At 44.9% G+C, this 19,160-nt stretch overlaps 1 protein-coding gene across 1 annotated transcript; it reads left to right on the forward strand.

Moving 5' to 3' along the window:
* Nucleotides 1-1,133: 1,133 nt before the first annotated feature.
* LOC122098389 (keratin, type II cytoskeletal 6A-like) lies at nt 1,134-6,726 on the forward strand. The gene is given in 10 exon segments (XM_042668794.1): nt 1,134-1,631; nt 2,476-2,690; nt 3,586-3,646; nt 3,794-3,889; nt 4,011-4,175; nt 4,679-4,701; nt 4,703-4,766; nt 5,981-6,201; nt 6,398-6,432; nt 6,518-6,726. Coding segments are annotated over 10 exon segments (1,587 nt in total).
* The last annotated feature ends 12,434 nt before the right edge of the window (nt 6,727-19,160 follow it).

A 19,160-nucleotide genomic window follows, 5' to 3' on the forward strand; every position in this document is an offset into this window, starting at 1 on the left:
TCTAAATATATCATAAGACACTAGTAAATTTCTAGTTGTCAGTGTAAAAAAGTGGCAGGAAATGTAAAGGTGACAGTAGCATGTTAAGTGACCACCATAAACACACAAGTAGGAAAGCCCAAAGGTTCCATAGGAAAAGTAGCAAAGGGTCTTAGGCAAATACATCTCCAGGAGAGAAATACAGAGAGGTTCCAAAATGTTTAATGTACATCAATTTTATAATGACAACAAAACAAATAAAAAAAGATGTGATGTTCCAATTGCACATGCATAAAACTGACGTGGATCTTGATTGAAACAACTAAAATATAAAACAAGTAAACAGAAATGGGTTATTTGCAGATTAAATACATATCGAGAGATATGAAAGAATACTTGAGGATTTAAAGTACAAATTGTGACTTGGATATATTCTTAGATTTTTATCACTTAGATACGAATACAGAATTTCTTCCTGAAGGAATCGTATAATCTCTGAGATTTTTTTCTTTCAAATAGTTTAGAGCTGATGAAGTACTAGGGAAGAAGTGTGGAGCAGGAAGGCTGGCCAAGGGATCCTGGTGGTTCTAGCAGGTGACACATACCCGGGACTCACTGTGTTCCTTCTACTTGTCTACCTGACTTATGTGTTACATAAAAAGCAAACAAAGTGTTGTGGAACATGTGTAATTATTGGAGGTAAAAGTTAAGCCGTCTGTGGAGGCATATGCAATCTATTTTTTCATGACCTCTTTTATTTCCAAGGCAGAAAAGACATCTTTGTGGAGCAGAGGACACCCAAAATGTTTAGACAGATGGGGAGAATCTTTGTTAGGATGTTGACTTAACTCCTTGTTACAGAGAATCAGGGATAGTCTTATTGTGCTGAGATTAAGTCAAAGCTGGGGGCAGGAGAATTATTTCTCAATAAAGTAGGCCAAAGCTGCAATTTCAATATTTCATAACTTTTCTATTAATCAGATGTAATCTCATTATTGGTAAAGTTCAACTCTTTGCTGTCTGTAAGGTCCAGGACATGGCCCAGTCTATCTGTATTCCATATAAGCAGCCAACCAGAGAGCAGAACATTCATCTGTTCCTCAGCTCTTCCTGCAGTCTTTCTGCATTCCATAGCCTTTGAATCTCCAGGACCCATGTCTAGACAAATCAATCTTAAGAGCAGCTGCAGGGGCTTCAGCTCTGGCTCAGCCAGAGTGCCTGGGCTGAGCCGCTCAGGCTTTAGCAGTGTGTCTAACATCAGAGCTGTGTGTGCAGGTTCTGGTTTGGGCAGCAGGAGCCTCTATGGCCTGGGAAGCTCATTGAGGATCTCCATGGCAGGGGGCAGCTGTGGCATCAGAGGAGGATATAGCAGAGTTGGGGGTAGCTGTGGCTTTGGAGGTGGAGCCGGCAGTGAATTTGGTTTTGGTGGTGGTAGCTTTGGGCTCGGTGGTGGCGGAGCTGGCTTTGGTGGTGGCTATGGGGGCTCAGGCTTCCCTGTGTGCCCTCCTGGAGGCATCCAAGAAGTTACCATCAACCAGAGCCTCCTGACTCCTCTCAACCTGGAAATCGACCCCACCATCCAGCGGGTGAGGACAGAGGAGCGTGAGCAGATCAAGACCCTCAACAACAAGTTTGCCTCCTTCATCGACAAGGTGAGCAGGACACTGAGTTCTGCACAAGGCATCCAGAGTCCCAGCTATAGACACCAGTGTCCTGCAAGAGTAGGCTAGAACTAGAGAGGACCTCAGACCACTTCCTCACAGGGATGCTGGATTGGGCCCTGACAAGAACATAGGAAAAGCTAGCATTTAAAATTTCCCTGTGTCCTCCATTTCTGTGGTCCCTGCTGTCTGTGACCCTCACTCTTGACTGTCCCAAGTACAGAGGAGGCAGAGACACAGCAGTAGCTGTAGTTTCCTCTCTTTAGGATGTAAGCAATTACAGAAGGATGCTAGTGACATTGGCACTGGTAATTCCAATAGTAGTCTGGAGAGTATCAAAGTTATTTAACAGAAAAGTGAAAACTTCTTTAGCTGCATTAGAAAAATGAAACAATGGTCTAATATGTAGAAACGCTAATTCATTGTAGTTACTCATACTGAGTATGAAATTGAACATAATTCTTCGGTAACATTGGCATCCTTTCTAATTCAGATTTTATCCCTAATGAAGAACCCTTATATGTTTGTCACTAGTTACTACCTTCAAACTAGATTTGACATTATGTCTGAGAAGAAAACAAACATTGAAAGTCACTGATTGGCCCCTTAATTCACAGTGTGAGTTCCCTTTGGTGATGATCCTTGAGATTTCTTTCTAGAGTATTCTTTGTGGGACCCAGGAAGAAGCAAAAGGATGTGGAATCCTCAGCCTGAGCCTCTGCTCCAAGTCAGAAACAGCAACTAGGGAGAGGCCTACAATGGCTGAGAATCTGCTGACTATCATTCTGTTCTTCTAGACAGGTCCTCACAAATAACCATCTTGTCTCAAATGCAGGTGCAATTTCTGGAACAGCAGAACGAGGTCCTGCAGACCAAATGGACCCTGCTGCAAGAGCAGGATACCAAGACTGTGAGGCCGGGCATAGACTTTTTATTTGAGGAGTATATCAAAATTCTCAAGAAAGAGCTGGACTCCATCATTACAGAGGGGAGTCATATTCAATCAGAGATGAAGAACATGCAGGGTGTGGTGGAAGACTTCAAGAACAAGTGAGTCAAAGAGGAAAATGGATTATTTGTTAAATTTCACACTTCACAACAGTGGGTGCTCAGGTCAAGAGGTGAGACCAATCCTTATTAAACATGAGCATGTAATAAAGTTGAGAAATGACAGCATAATACCCAGAGGGCTATGGAAGTTTACAGGAAGTAGAGAAGTTAAAAACCCAGCGACACAAAAATCACCTGAGCCTCTGTGGATCAAGAAGGATGAATGCTGTGGCATATCTTAGAGATATAGATAGATATACTACAGTTTTCATATCTATTGATTGATCGATACAATTTTATACATCCAAGAATGATGTCTGTCATTGGCAAATAAATAGATGGATGTAGAAAAAACTAAGTTAAGTCAGGCCTAGAGAGACAAGGGATGTATGTTTTCTCTATGCAGAAGTTAACATCCTAACTTGCAAACATACAGAATAATGTATACAGGGTCAGATGCACATATATAAATAAATATACTAAGTAGAATATAGTATATGCAAGGGAGAATTCCAACGCTGTTACTCCTTTGAGCTACTAACCTACAGTCTAACAAATTGAACACCACGAAGCTAGAGCCTGAAGTCTCAGAGGAGAAGAGGTCAAGAAGAGGAGGTGGGCAAAGAAGAGAAAGGGTGAGAGAATGCAATAATAGTATTCAATGTATATATGTGAGAATGGAACAAAGAAAATGGAGGGGATGGGTGGGGTAGGGAGAAGTACATTATACTCATTAACTGACCTGTTGAATTGAAACCCTTTGTAAAACTGCTTGAAGATATGTATTTTTTTAGAGAAGGATGCATGAGGTTCTTTCCATTTATGGAAAGTAGGATCCCAGGCTGTCTTTGATTTCATCCACAACAGGCTCAAATGTGTTATATCCTTCTCCTAGGTATGAAGATGAAATCCACAGGCATACAGCAGCAGAAAATGAATTCGTAACACTGAAGAAGGTGAGCTGATTGAATCAAGTTCCCTGTTGTAGAAGAGTCATGGCTCTGTATCTCTGGCCAACCTAAGAGGGAGGTTGCCAGGGACCTGGGATTGTGGGGCTGTGCTGGAGGGCTCAGAGGACTGCCTGTTATGGGTTCTTTCTCCAGGACGTGGATGCTGCCTCCATGAAGGAGGTTGAACTGAAAACCAATGCAATTGGGCTTAGAAATGAGGTCACCTTCCTCACCTCCATCTTTGAAGAAGTAAGGATCCCTACCTCCCTTCCATTACTCAGACAAGACTCTGCACAGTGGGAAGAGCTGGGAGTCGGGAAGCTCTGGTTCTTCACAGGCAGAGTTGACCTTTGAACCCTGTGGTCTGCAGGAGCTGTCTCAAATGCAAACCCACATCTCAGACACTTCTGTGATCCTCTCTATGGACAACAACCGTAACCTGGACCTGAGTAGCATCATTGTGGAGGTCAAAGCCCGATATGAGGAGATTGCTCAGAGGAGCTGGGCTGAGGCTGAGTCCTGGTACCAGACTAAGGTGAGCAGGGAGGTGGCAGATGCTCAGGGATCTCTGTGCCCATCCTGAATACCCTAAGACTTTGAGCTCATTCAAGGTAGTCCAATGAAAGGAAACCAGGGCCTTATCATAGTAAATGTTCTCTGCTCTGTTAGAAGTCACTTTTATAGAACTTATATCCCTGGCCAGGAATCAAAGTCATTCAGGGGCAAGAAGAAAACTACCATAGATGAGGACTTAGGCAACTTTGCTTTAAGATTCACCCTAAATTAAAGCTTTCAGAATACTTTTCAGACACGGTGGGTCCCAAGAGAACTTTGCTATCTGTGGTCTCTCACTTAAGCTTCTTTGCAACTTGTTTATAGATTCAAATGTCCATGTGACATCAGCTTTCCTTAAATGTTCATAAAATTTTTTAAACAGGAACTATTAGGTCAATATATTTCAGGTCTGATCCAGCAGTAGGAGTTAGCATTTGCATGTGCATGCTCACATACATTTTTCTCTTTTGGATGGACCTGCAGTATGAGGAGCTGCAGGTCACAGCCAGTTGCTGAGATCAACCGCATCATCCAGAGGCTGAGATCCGAGATCGACCACGTGAAGAAGCAGGTAGGCTGGGGACAATGGTGAAGAAGGCTCCATTTCCTTCTCCCCTTTCTAGACCCCATCAGGCAACAGAAAACATCATATGGGCAGCACTTAGGGGATAATGAAACACCAGGGAGAGGGGACATGCAATCCTTTTCCTCCTCCTCCTCCTCCTCCTCCTCCTCTTCCTCCTCCTCCTCCTCCTCCTCCTCCTCCTCCTCCTCCTCCTCCTCCTCCTCCTCCTCCTCCTCCTCCTCCTCTTCGTCTTCATTTTGTGCTGCTCTGGGAGTTTGAACCCAGGGCCTGGGCATTGTCCCTGAGCGTTTGTACTTTGGGCTAGTGCTCTACCACTTGAGCCACTGTTTCACTTCTGTCTCTTTGGTGGTTATTTATAGATAAGAGTCTTAAGGACTTTTTTGTCCTAGCTGTCTTCAAACTATGATCCTCAGATCTCAGCCTCCTGAGTAGCTAGGATTACAGGTGTGAGCCACTTCTGCCAGATTGACATGCAGCTCCTGACCTGAGGTAATACACTGGTTAAAGGAGTTGGGTTCATACTGGTGCATTGATCCATATTCTAAAGTGAACCAAGCCCGGTACAAAGGGTTGTAGAAAAATTAGCTATGGGCATTAGAAGAGTTTGCAGAAGAGGAATGATGGACTCAGGAATTCCACTGTGATAACTTTTGGAAAACTGTCAGGCCACAAGGAATGGGAGAACATCGTCACAAACCTTCTCAAGATTCCAGGTGGAACAAGTGGAGGAAGAGCAGAGGCTCCAGCAGCGGGAAGTCCAAGGTTATGGTAGCTTCTGAAGTGAAAGGGAGGAAAGCTCTCCACAGCATCATGGGACTTCTCATCACTTCCATGGTGATGGTTATAATCTGGGGTCACTTCATGTAGTATCCACAGGTGTCCATCAAACACAGTCTCTGTTTGGCTTTAAGGATTATATTCAAAATAAACTACTTACTCCTCCTTCTTCTATTGAAGTGTCTCCTTCAGTAACCAAACATCTGCTCGTCTGGGGTGGTTCATGGACTAACCACAGAGGTTGTTGGCAAATGGTTCCAGACATGTAAATGTCAAAACAAAGTAAAAAGACTAGACAATACATGTTAGGGTTTTTCCTCTATCCTTTGGGGTTCTGGAATCCCCTTCATTGGAAAAGAAGTACAATCAGCTTTATTTTCCTGTGGACCCCTAGATTGTAAGTTCTTGTTTTCTCCACCCAGTGTGCCAGCCTACAGGACACAATCACTGATGCCGAGCAGCGAGGTGAGCTGGCCCTCAAGGATGCCAGGAGCAAGCTGGAAGGGCTGGAGGATGCCCTGCAGAAGGCCAAGCAGAACATGGCCAGGCTGCTGAAGGAGTACCAGGACCTCACGAGTGTCAAGCTGGCCCTGGATGTGGAGATTGCCACCTACAGGAAGCTGCTGGAAGGCGAGGAGTGCAGGTGGGTATCGCAAGCCTCCCTGAGGACATTCCCAAGAATCAAGCTCAAAGCAGAAGATGATGAGTAACTGGATGTTTATAATAACGCATCCATCACAACCCTTTGGAAGATGGTTCTTTGTGAACCATTGCTAGTTTTTGTCTTTCTGTGGATTCCGGGTAACCTCTCCCTCTAGCTCACTCTTCTGTGCTTCTAGGTTGATTGGTGAAGGCCTGAGACCCGCCAACGTCTGTAAGTACTGAGCTGTGTGTCTCCCTGTCTCAGAGCTTGCCACCTGGCTCACTGTGTCTGTTGTGTCCTTGTCCTTTCCCTACAGCCGTGTTGAGGTCCACTGTTTCCAGAGTTTATGGCAGTGCCAGTGGTGCCAGCAGTGGCTTAGCCCTGGGTCAAGGCAGCAGTGGCCAGAATCCTGGAGGTGGCTTCAGTTCCAGCAGCATCAGAAGCTTTGGGGGAGGCCTGAGCACCTCTGGGGGCAGTACCTCTACCATCAAATACACTACCACCTCCTCCCGCAGGAAGTACTAAAGTCCACTGTGTCCCTTGCTCCTGGGTGCTCTCCTCAGCTCTGGCTGCAGAGCCCCCTGCTCCCATGCTTGTCCTTCTTTGGCCTCTTGCCTCTGCTTTCTTGTTGGAGCAGAGGAGGTCACAGTTCTCTGTTGTACTTGTCTGTGACTGCTCTCCTGACCCCATGGATCACCTGCAAAATGATGACAATTATGAATATCCTTTGATACTTTTATGAACACAAGTCTTCCATGATCCTGAAATGATTATATCATTCATTTCCCTAAGGAACTGATATCAATCCTGTGTAAACAGAGAATTCCCTCATGACCCAACCCTGTTGATGTCCAGTCTCTTCCTCGTTCTCTGCTCTCTCTGCTTCAGTTTTTCTTTCTGTTAAATACAGTAGATTTAAAATATGAACTGCCTCGCTTGGTTGATTATATTCCTCTTCTTGGTTCAGAAACTTTCCCATTCTGTAAACTGTTCTTCATCTTGAAAACTCCATTCCTCACCATTGACAGCTGTTGCTGCTCCTTACCCAGCCCCTTACTAGTCAATGCTGAGGAATGTTATAGGAATTTTCTAGGTGGATGGTTACCAGCTTAGTCCCCTGCATTCAGCGTTTTTCTTCAAAATAGAGTCTTTGTAAAAGAATCAGGGAAGAAAGGGGAGTTAGACCCTGGAGGGGAAAGCTGTACAATCCTGAGGGTTTTTTTTTCTTCTTTTGACCACCATTATCTGGTGGCTTGGTCCCCTGCCCAGTATCTGAACTAAACTGGCTAAACTCATAGAAGCATATACCTAAAAACAGCGAATTTCACTGTTCGTACTTTATGCCCCAACAGCATAAAGGAAAGCCATTCAAAAATCAGTGAAATAATACTCTCATAATAGAGAGTTCTTTTCCCCCTCAGATTTCTTATTTACTACATTGAAATTATAGTCAGAGTAATATAAGCCAATATAAAGAAATGAAAGGGATACAAAAAAATGTTTCAATTCAGTCTCCTCTGAGACTCAAGGTGTTAGAATTCTTACTATAAATTCCTATAAAATCAAAAAGAAAATCACACACTTAAGGAGAGTTATTTCCTTTTTTATTTTGGGGGGGGGTCTGGTCGTGGGGCCTGAACTCGGCCTGGGCGCTGTCCCTCAGCTCTTCAGTTCAAGGCTAGCGCTCTACCACTTGAGCCACAGCACCACTTCTGGCTTTTTTTCTTTTTGCTTATGTGGTGCTGAGGAATCGAACCCAGGGCCTCAGGCATGCAAGGCAAGTGCTCTGCCACTGAGCCACCTTCCCAGCCCCAGTTATTTCCTTTTTTGTAGATTTGGTTAGAGATTTTTGTTTTGAAGTGCTGCTGGCAGAGATGAGATTAAAAGATGCTCACCTTTGGTAAAAAGCACTGAGAATCAAGTCCTTGCTTAATCGGAGCAGAAATACTTTCCTCTGGACCCTTGATTTGTCTGATGGCACCATGGTAACCACCAAAGCTTTATATGACATGTTGGTTTCTGATACAGAAGGCACTCCTTACTGTTTTTTTTTTTTCAGGTTAGTTTCCTTGTTATTGTTATATATGTTATATATGCTTTGGTATTCTTATGTGTGATAGAACTTTTTCCTTGATTATTTTTCTTATTAAAAGGTAGTGGTACATGAAAAATCATTGACCTGTACTTAACCATCTCAGACTTCATCTGCATTTTAAAGACAAGAAAACTGGAAGAGATTACATTAATCATGATGCACTGTACTTATAAAACTGACTTGTTTAATTTGAAACCTCTTTTTACAACTACTTAATAACAACAACAACAGTAATAAATTAACCAGGAACCAGTGTCTCATGCTTATAATCCTAACTGCTCAGGAGGCTGAGATGTGAGGATCATGATTCAAAGCCAGCTCAAGCAGGAAAGTCCATGAAACTCTTATCTCCAATTCATCAACACAAATCCAAAAGTGGAATTGTAGCTCACGTGGTAGAGCACTAGACTTGAGCAAAAAAGCTTAGAGGCAAAACCCAGACGCTGAGTGTAAGCCCTAGGATCGGTGTGTGAGCGCGCGCGCGCACACACACACACACACACACACACACACACACAAATTAGTTTTAAAAAATTAAAGGGAAATTAAAATAGGGAAGACAAATGACCAATGGGAAGGAAGGAAGGAAGAAAGGAAAGAAAGAAGGAAGGACAGAAAGGAAAGGAAAAGAAAGAGAAACAGAAAGACCAAGTTCCAGAAAAGTAAGATGAGTATGGTAGGATCTAAGGGCCGCTTGGCCTTAATTTCAGAATCTGTGCTCTTTCTTAATACTGGAAGGTGAGATTTCCCCATAAGCTGCTCCATTACTTCCTCTGCTAGCTTTTGGACCTGGGAAGTGATGGAACCTGTGTTTCCTGAGTTTTCTCCTCTGCTCAGCCCTTCTGTTTGCTTGCCATCTGGTAAAGATATCAATGCCATGGGGCACAAGAGCAGATGCAGGAGTGGGATCCTTACCTAAATGGGTCATGATGACATCAGCTGATGACATACTGTAGGCAGACAGCAAACAACGCTTCCCTTTACCCTGGGAATTCCAGCCCACACTGGGAGGAAGATGAACAATTGCTTTTACCTAAGCTAGTTCTGTTGCTACTCTCTCCTTCCTTATTTCTAGCTTTCTTCTTTTGGCAGTGCTTACATCTCTGAAGCTGTATTTCTTCTTCTTTTGGTTCTCCCTTGGTGATGAGGTAGTTGGTTTTTGACCTGTGACTGTCATCAGCATTTGTTACATTGCTCAGAAAATACCTTCAGAACCCCATTATCTGCTTCTCTGGGCTCTCAGTTGCTCAACACCCCGGCGGTCACTCAGCAAGTCCAACTTCAGACAAGCCACATGGGACCAACTCCTTCAAGGGAGAATTTAAAAAATGCAGGGAGGGGCTGGTAGAGCGGCTCAGTGGTAGAGTGCTTGCCTTGCATGCATGAGGCCCTGGATTCTATTCCTCAGAACCATGTAAACAGAAAAAGCTGGAAGTGGTGCTGTGGCTCACGTGGTAGAGCACTTTCTTTGAGCTGAAGAGCTGAGAGACAGTGCCCAGGCCCAGAGTTCAGGCCCCACGACTGGCAAAAAAAAAAAAAATGCAGGGAGACCCTATATCAGTAGCAAATCTATAAAATCCCCTGATATGAAACAGTAGTATGAGAATAGAAAGTATAGAAACATGAAGGTAGAAACATGAAGAATGCTCCGAGTAAAATTAAACAAAATACCCACTTCCATTTATTACAGAATCACATCACCTAAATCATCCTGGAAAGGATCTACATAAATCTCTATGAGAGATGATTTCCTGTTTACAATCAGAACATAGAAAAGAAGTCCTGTGGCATTTAATGGAAGCCTTTTTTGGTGAAGTTTACGTGCATTTCCTGGTGGTTACAAGAGCAACAAGAAACAAACAGACTTGATCCCTTGTCATCATTCCTTTCCCCTTTCCTCACACCTCCCGTTTCCCAATTCATTTGTCATTTTCATTCATTGCTGGGCTCACTGGAGGTTAGCCAACTCTTGCTTAATAAATCAGTGCTCAGGGGTGAATGAACTGTACTTTCAGGAATTCCCTTTAGAAGTGATTCGTCTTGATTCGTCTTTCTCGTTGGACTTCTGGGAGCACCACCAGAATACGCACTGGTCAGAAATGGAACAGAGGGTACTGGTATACCTGTGCACTGGAATATCTTTCCATGGGATCAGGAGCTATTCTGATCTTTCTCAAGGAGAGAGGGGAGTGCAGTCTAATGACCAATCAGATGTACCCTTGGTTTACTCCGTGGATATCATTTCTCTCATTAGATTCCAGCAGCATGTCTGGTTTTATACTTTGCCAGCTACATGTGGATCAATTACACATCGATTGCACACCAATTGATGACTAACTGTATTAAAAAAAAACCTTCTGCCAAGTCTTTGTTCAAAGAGGCTAATTCTCTTGTAATCATGAGTCATGTGCCCAAGTGTTCCTCCTTTGCATCCAGGCTTTTGAATATATACCTCTTAAGGCAGAAAAGGGAGAGGTTCCCCTTCTCTAGTTACCTTGAGGAAGTGGAGGTGTGGCTCAAGTGGTAGAGCACCAGCCTTGAGCCACACACACACACACACACACACAAATAAGGAAAGAAGAAAAGGAAAGAACTCTCCAGTTACTTTCAATCCACCCCCCCACCTTAATGGCTCTCTTACCATAGTCCTTGTCATCATCATTGTCGTTGTATGACAGTTTGGTACCTGTACCTCAGCTGGGTATCAAGCAGGCAAAAGGGAGATGGGGACTCCTGGGCGGAGGCTGGGTACCCTATGCAACCACTTTTTCTGGGGATCATGGAAAACAGTTTTACCTCCAGAGCTCCATTCCTTAGAAATGCAGATATGTACCACATCATCTGCCTGTGGTACGTAGGGGCCAGATTACACAGGCAACACAAGCATGCATTTAGCAAACAAATGCACTCCCATCTGAAATGTCCGTGGGTGGATTCGTTCTGTGATTTATCCATGATTTCAGCCAAGCCAGCCACCTCAGCCTCCCTCCAATGCTCAGGGACTGCTTCCTGCCTGTCCAAAATGAGACATTTGAAGCCAACAGGAAGAGCAAGGTTCATTTAAAGACATCATTGTCAAACCGATTCATCTCCTATCACTCACTCTGAATGCTTAGTTGTAACTTGTGGCATGACTCTATTGTTTTCTATGATATGTTTTTGTTTTTGTGTTTTTTTGTCTTTCTCATAGTCCCTAGAGGTGGGAACTCTGGGAAACACAAGGGGTAAGGGTGGGGGCCCATGTGGCATGTTGGAAAACAGAAAGACAATGGTTCTGTTCCACTCAGTCTCAACTTCCTGTAGGACTCAGCCTTATCCTCTTCACTCAGAAAACATGTGCCATTTGTGTCATTTTTGAACTATGCTGGAGTCTTTGAACGGCAAAGACCTGGGTACCAATCACAGGATCACCTTTGGTCATAAGATGCTCTCCCAGAACCTGCTGTGCACAGCTGAGGTCTACTTCTAAGGTGATACCCTACCACGATGGTTCACTAGGGTGACTGTGCCTCCTCCACTGTGTCCCAATGCCTAGGACATCTGGGCCCCCAGCAAACACTTCTTAAAAGGATAAATGAATGAATGCACTATGCAGCTTGTTTAAGGGCTCGGGTTAGAAGCATCTCTCTGCTGTCACTTGGAAAACAGGAGGTCAGCAAACAAGGAGGAATGAGTTTTCAGAATGTCTAAGTTCTTGAATACTGAGCCTGGAAGTGGGGGAGGAGGTGGGAGACAGCTGCTTCTGGCTCTTCTTTCTCAACTAGTGACACACACCCCAGCCCTCAGAAGCTACCTCCAGACCGGATGCAAGCCAATGAGGTGGTGTCAACAGCGTCTCTCCGTGTGCCAGTATCGCCCAGCCCACCCTGTCTGTGCCCACAGGCTGTGGCTCTGTGCCAGAGGTCCCTGTGCTGGGTTTCTAGGTATTGTGTTTCTTGGTTGCAGGGTCACACTTCTGAGGAAGAGTGGAATCATATCTCATGTCTCCCCTACTTTCTTCTCTCTCCAGCTGCAATATTTGGGCAAGCTCCTCATCTGTGGGGACCAGAGGGATTTGGTGAATGAAGTATCCTGATCCTGGGGATAAATGCAGTCAAATTGTCAGCCAAATAGCACACCTGGAAGGCACACCTGGAATCTTGTCTAAAACTTCCCAGTGGCTTCTTGCTGGAGTGCATGGTAGAACCTAAGTATGTGTCACAGGCAATAGGAAGTATTTCTTTCTGGGCTCACCAAGGTGATGGAGGCTTTGGGCAAAGTAGGAAAGCAAAATGAATTGAGTCTGGCTCAGCTACCATATGGCTGTGTGCCTGTCAACAGTTTCATCCCCTCTCTGATCCCTGGTCTCCTTGTCTGTGTGGCTCCTTCAGGCTTTTAAAGACTAATTCTGCTCCTTTATTTTCTTTCTTTCTTCCTTTTTTTTTGGGGGGGGGTCCAGTTGTGAGGCCTGAACTCTGGGCCTGGGCGCTGCCCCTCAGCTCTTTAGTTCAAGGTGCTCTACCACTTGAGCCACAGCGCCACTTCTGGCTTTTTTCTTTTTGCTTATGTGGTGCTGAGGAATCGAACCCAGAGTCTCAGGCATGCAAGGAAAGCGCTCTACCACTGATCCACCTTCCCAGCCCTTTACTTTATTTCTTAACACACGGTTTCTATCACATTGGTAGGTGAGTTGCTGCTTTGTGAGTGTTCTAAAGATGTGTGGAGCCAGGTGCTGGTGCTCATGCCTGTAATCCTAGCTATTCAGGAGGCCGATTTCTGAGGATTGAGGTTCAAAGCCATCCCAGGCAGGAAAGTACATGAGACTCTTATCTCCAATTAACCACCAGAAATCTGGAAGTACTGCTGTGACTCAAAATGGTAGAGTGCTAGCCTTGAGTGAAAGAGCTCAGGAACCGTGCCCAGGCCCCAAGTTCAAGCCTCAAGACTGGAGGGGGCGGAAAAATATGCCCCAGTCTGTGTGGAATCTTGTATCAACATCTGTGTGTGCTTCAGTTACATTCAAAGCACTTGATTGTGGGGGTTGGGACAGCTCCGTTTTGTGAGCATGTGTTTGGGTGGAAAGAGAGCCCTCCATTTTGCTGCTAAGATGGACTGAAAGGACTGTAAGGGCTGAATTCCCATTTGTACAGAACTCCACCCCTGCCTGACCATCCAGGTGAAAAAGCCAGGGGAAAGGAGAAGACCAGGTGACTGTGGCTGCATGCAAGTGCATGCTCCAAGTCATGAACTTGACAGATGGCTGGGATTGACTGGACCCTCTATTCCCTACAAAGAGCAATTATCGTCATTCTAGGAAGAACAAAAGGGGACCTGGAGGTGGAGGGTCTGATCCTTTACAGGCAGGATGGCAGTGCCTCAGGGACCCCGTGAATACTGAGGAAGTAGATTCCCACACACTGTCAAGGCAGAAAGTATTTCTGGCCTGGCTACCCTAGGTACCACCCAAACACCTTCATCACCCCCAGCCCTAAAGAGTATGTCAGCCAGGTGACCCTGGAGTGACTATACCCCTAGACCATCTCAGCTTCCCTTTTTCTTCCAGTGTAAGCTCATGGAAGGAGGGGGGCCCTGTCTGTTTTTCTCACAACTCCATCAGAGACACTGGCCTGTGAGAGGAGCTGGCAGGCAACTGCTCCCCTAGTGAGCAGAAGGCCAGGAGGGATCTGCCGTGTTGGACAGTGGAGGAGCTGGTCCTCAGATGCTGTGGTCAGGGCCCAGTCTGCTCTAGACTGGCTGTCCCCTGGGTCTTGAGGTTTCTTCCTCTGCCCCAGCCTGGCTGGAAGCCAAAGCTCCCAAAGCTCCCTAAGGCAACTGTGGCTCCTTATCTGTGTGGGGGAGGGGAGGACACAGATCTTCCCTTCCTCATCTCCTCCTGCACCTCACAGCACCAGTTGCCATCCAGCCAGCATCCTTAGACTCAGCCAACCCCCACGGGCCTCCCATCCATCTCCCTTGAGTAGAAGGTAAATGTCAGGGTTTGGCTCTCCCTATCTTTGAGAGCAGAGTAGAACTTGTGTCCTTGGATTCACCACTCCCACTCCCTGCCCCCAAACCTCAAGAAAACTCCTGCCAGATGGGTCTAGTCATGGAGTCAGAGAAACTCATGAATGCTGTAAGGGAATTTGTAGCTCGGTTTAGGAGACCATCATATGACCTTCTACCCCAGTTCTGTTTAGAGAGCTTAGGAGGCACATTAAAGGATAAGATACACCCTAAATCACAGAGGTAGACTAACTCCAGGGCACCAGTAAACCAACTTCCTAAAGTGCATGCCACCCACAGGTGACCACCCCCAGGGACAGGTGGTAGGGGTTAGCACTTGGGCCCACTGTACCTGAGGAGGCTTCTTGGAGATGAGGGTTTAAAAAATAATTGTTCTTGTAAAGATGTTGTACAGAGGGGTTACAGTTACATGAGTTAGCTAAAGAGTATTTTACTTTTTGAACAATGTCTCCCCTTCTCTCGCTTTCCCAGTTTTTCCCCTCCTGTACCCATTTATGGTTGTATAATTGATTTTCAACATAAGATCTAGTGAGTATCACTGATGCATTTGTTCACACTTTGTCCCCCCATTTCTGTGTAACCCTTACTCTCCCAAAGATAGATAAATGAACACACAAGACAAAAGGAATTGAAAACAAAAAGAGCAGCAAAGAAAAAATCCTTCTTGTTTCCACTTCCTGGAGTTCATTTTGATAAATATTAATTTTTATGGTTAGATGCACATAGCTATGCAATCATCTCCTAAGAATATTGTCCAATGGTTTCATTCTGTATGAATGCCTAGAGACCTGTGGTACATATGGAATTCTATGAGTCCATCAGAAAGAATAATATCGTATCATTTGTAAGGAGATGGAAAGACTTGGAAAAAAATAACACTGATCCAAGTAAGCCTGACCCAAAGAAATACAGGTTGCATGGTTTCCCTCATTTGTGCTAACTAGAATGTGCCTATAAATCTACAAGTAAACACATCGGATGGTTAAAAAAAAAAAAAAAAAGGAAATGTTGCTGTGGCTCAAAGTGGTAGAGCAGTAGTCTTGAGCAAAAGAGCTCAGGGACAGTGTCCAGCCTGCTCCATGACCAAACAACAACAAAAACACTGGAGGTGAGTTTTAAGTACAATTACAAAGGAATTTAGAAACAACACACAGAGAAAACTTGCCATTGCAGAAAGCAAAGATAAAGAGGTTAATTTAACAAAATGAATGCCAGGAAGCTGAAACATATTTGGGAGCCAGGAGGTGGGGGGAGGGGAGGAGAGAGACAGATGGATGATATACAGAGGAGTTGCATTTACATAAGTCAGGTGGTAGTGGGTGGGGCATGGGAATAGAGGGGAGGAAGGATGAGCAAATGCACTCATTATATTCATTGTACATCATGTAAAATTGAACTATGTAACTTGAGGGTAGAGATGGATGGGGAAACATGGGAGGGAACAATGGAAAAGATGACATTGATCAAGATGCATTGTACTCAGAACCTGACTTGTAGAATTGAAATCCCTTTGTACAACTACTTTAAAAAAAATAAGGAGATTAACAGTCAGTGGTGTTTTTGTTGTTGTTGTGGTTTTTTGTTTTACAGGTCATAGGGCTTGAACTCAGGGCCTGGGTGCTGTCCCTGTGCTCTTTTGTTCAAGGCTAGTGCTGTACCACTTTGAGCCACAGTTCTACTTCTAGTTTTCTGGTGGTTAACTGGAGATAAGAGTCTCACAGATTTTCCTACCCTGGCCTGGCTTTAAAATGTGATCCTCAGATCTCACTTCCTGAATAGTAAGATTTGCAGGTGTGAGCCACCAGTGCTTGGCCTGTTTTTTGTTGTGTGTGTGCACATGTGTGCACATGTGCACACACACACACACACACACACATGCATGCATGCATGCTAGTAGTAGGACTTGAATGTAGGGCCTGTCTCTTCATTTTTTTGCTTAAATCTGGCACTTTACCACTTGAGCCCCAGCTTTTTAAAAAAAAAATCTTAAATTGTTATTATAAAGGTTATGTATACAAGGGTTACAGTTATGAAGTTGGGAAAGAACACATTTCTTTTTGGACAGTTTTACCCCTTCCCCCACTCTCTCACCAAGTTTTTCCCTCCCATCTCTACCCACAGTTGTATGGTTCATTTTCAATATGGTATCCAGTGAGTGCCCTTACTGCGTTATGTCTAGCTTTTGGCTGGCTAATTGGAGATGAGTCTTAGTCATGTTAGTGAGCTACATTGAGAGAAGATATCTTTCCTTCTCAGGCTGACTTTAAAGCATGATCCTCAGATCTCAGCGTCCTGAGTAGCTGGGATTGCAGGTGTGAGCCACTGGAGCCCAGCTCAGTCTGTCATTTTGATATTTTATAGAAGATGGGCCTTGCATGTGGAAAGACTCAGCTTGGATCCTCAGCACCATAAATTAAAATTACTAAAAGGAAAGGAGGTAGTGACACAAACTGTCAAGGAGGCCCGGTGTCCTTGGCCCTCACCATCCATTAGGATCAAGGTCACTGTGCAGGTGACAGGTCACAGAAGGGAGACAGAGGAAGAAAGATGAAAGACATCTCTCAATGTAGTTCACTAACATGAGTACGTGATCTAAGCTAGCTTGGGAATTCGCCATCCTGGTGGGAAAGTTAGAGAGAGGTGGGGTAGAAAGAGCAAGTGAACACCAGTAGGTGAGAGGTGGCAGCTGCAAGGAAGCAGGGAAAGGAACAAGGAGATGACAGCTCCAGTAAGTGGAGGTTGAGGACTGGGAGAAGGAAAGGAAGGAAAGCAGGCAGGAACTGGCTTTGCCTTCGGCATCAGAGAGGGACAGCACCGGCACACCTCAGTCCTATCTTGTGGGCCTGTCCCAAGAGCTGCTTCTGTGCTCAGCCTAGTGCCAGCTTTTGTTCTGCTGAAAGCTCTTCAGGGTTTACTACACAAGCTTAGGAGACAAACAAACATCTCTTCTTCTGGGAGACTGATTATCATGTAATGAAGAGTACAGAGTACAAAGATGTTTATTCTTTCCACTTGAGAAGACATGCATGCACCACCCAGGCTGGGCCTGGCTGCATTGGCACCCTAGGGAGAGACGCCTGGGCTCTCCTTAGCCTGTGTCAACAAAAGCTCTGATTCACAAATTCCCCGTGCAAATGAGACTCTCTCAGATAAACTCCAGCCAAAGGAGAGGCCAGTCCCTGGCCAGAGCCCCAGGGGGCAGAGGTGGTTCAGAGGCCCAGGACTGCTGATCCAAGTGCCACTCTTCCATTCCAGGCAGGTGAGAGAGTCTTCCAGCTGCCTCCCAAAGGACACCTGTAGGGAACAAACACGGCACCTGGATCGGTTTCTCACCTGTGACTCTGTGTTGACCATCTCCAAATTAATCATTTTTATCTTGTTTCCTCATCTGTGTGATGGAGACTGATGACCTGCCATTTCCTCTACTAGTCTGCCATCCTTCAGAACCACAGCAGGAAGCAAAAGCCAGCAAGATGCGAAGATTGAACCATTTCTCTGACGAGAAGAGGGAATACAGAAAAATAAAAGAAAAGGGGGTAGAGGCCCTGTAGACACCCTGTCCATCTGTACATTAGCAGGGGTGGTAGAGCATGATAGTGCATGCCTGTAATCCCAGCACTTCCTGAGGCCGAGGCAGGGGCCAGCATAGGCTAAATAGTAAGACCTTGTCAAAAAGAACAAAAGAAAAGCGGAAGCAAAGGAATGGAGAGAGAGAGGGAATTAGGAGGAAGGAAGAATCAGAAGGACAATGAATAAAGCTGTGGAGGCAGGGCCTCTACAGGATGCAACATTAGAGTTATTTTGATCAGGTAAAGAAGAGTTGGAGTCCCTGTCCTTAAGAATGGGGCTGACAGTCTGGAAGAAGGCAGCCTCAAAGTTAGCTGGACAGTGATCTGTGATGTTTTATTGTCTGCCACCTTATTCAAAAGTTATCAATGCTACCAATGCTAGCCTTGAGCTGAAGAGCTGAGGGACAGCGCCCAAGCCGAGAATTCAGGCCCCACGACTGGACCCAAGAAAAAAAAGAAGTTATCAAATATCCTTCTAATGTATCTTTCCAGTAGAACAACAAGCCTGGTACTGAAGAAAAGAATGTGCATTGTATTTCTCTCAAATCTGCATGGGACTCATTGCAGGATGAATAAACAGCTAACTTTCGGTTAATACTTGTTTATTTTTTTGGTTTTGGTTTCTGGAGTGTTTTTTCTTTTTTCTTTTCTTGTTTTGTTTTTGTCTTTTGGTAATGCTGAGAGTGTAGTGACCCTAAAGTTTGCATTCTATGCCTTGTGATTTCTAAGCAGGCACCATAAAACTTGAGCCACACCTCGGCTCGAAACTCACTTGTGAATATGGCAAGAGAGAAGACTCAATGAACATTTGCTCCACACTTACCTGGTCATGGGCATTGCAAAAGTAGTTTGCACCATGCATACTCATCACAAGCCCTATTTTATAGCATATACACATTGAGGTTCAGCAAAGTCACAAAACATGCCTAAATCCTACAGCTACTCATTGGTGGGATGGGATTCATACTCATGCCTTTTTACTCTCACAACTTCTGACCACAGAAGATAGAAATCTGGCTGGCCTTGAAAAGTCACATATTGGAGTAGGCTTGGTGTACACACATGTGTGCACAAAAATATAGATACCTGTGACCCCAGGAAAGCATGCATGACCTACCCAACAGATATGGACACTTCAGAGCAAAAGAAAGGGTCCATCCAGGCTGGGTGGATGATGAATGTGAAACAGGATTTTCAAGATCTAGAAGACCCACCTCATGGCCAAGAATGGGGAAGGGATGGGCCTTAACTGCTGAGAAAATCGCCAGACACAGGAAGCTGTAGCTGGGAAC

This window comes from Dipodomys spectabilis, unplaced genomic scaffold (assembly GCF_019054845.1).
Source record: "Dipodomys spectabilis isolate Male_0828 unplaced genomic scaffold, ASM1905484v1 ptg000477l, whole genome shotgun sequence".
In the NCBI taxonomy this organism is placed as follows: domain Eukaryota; kingdom Metazoa; phylum Chordata; class Mammalia; order Rodentia; family Heteromyidae; genus Dipodomys; species Dipodomys spectabilis.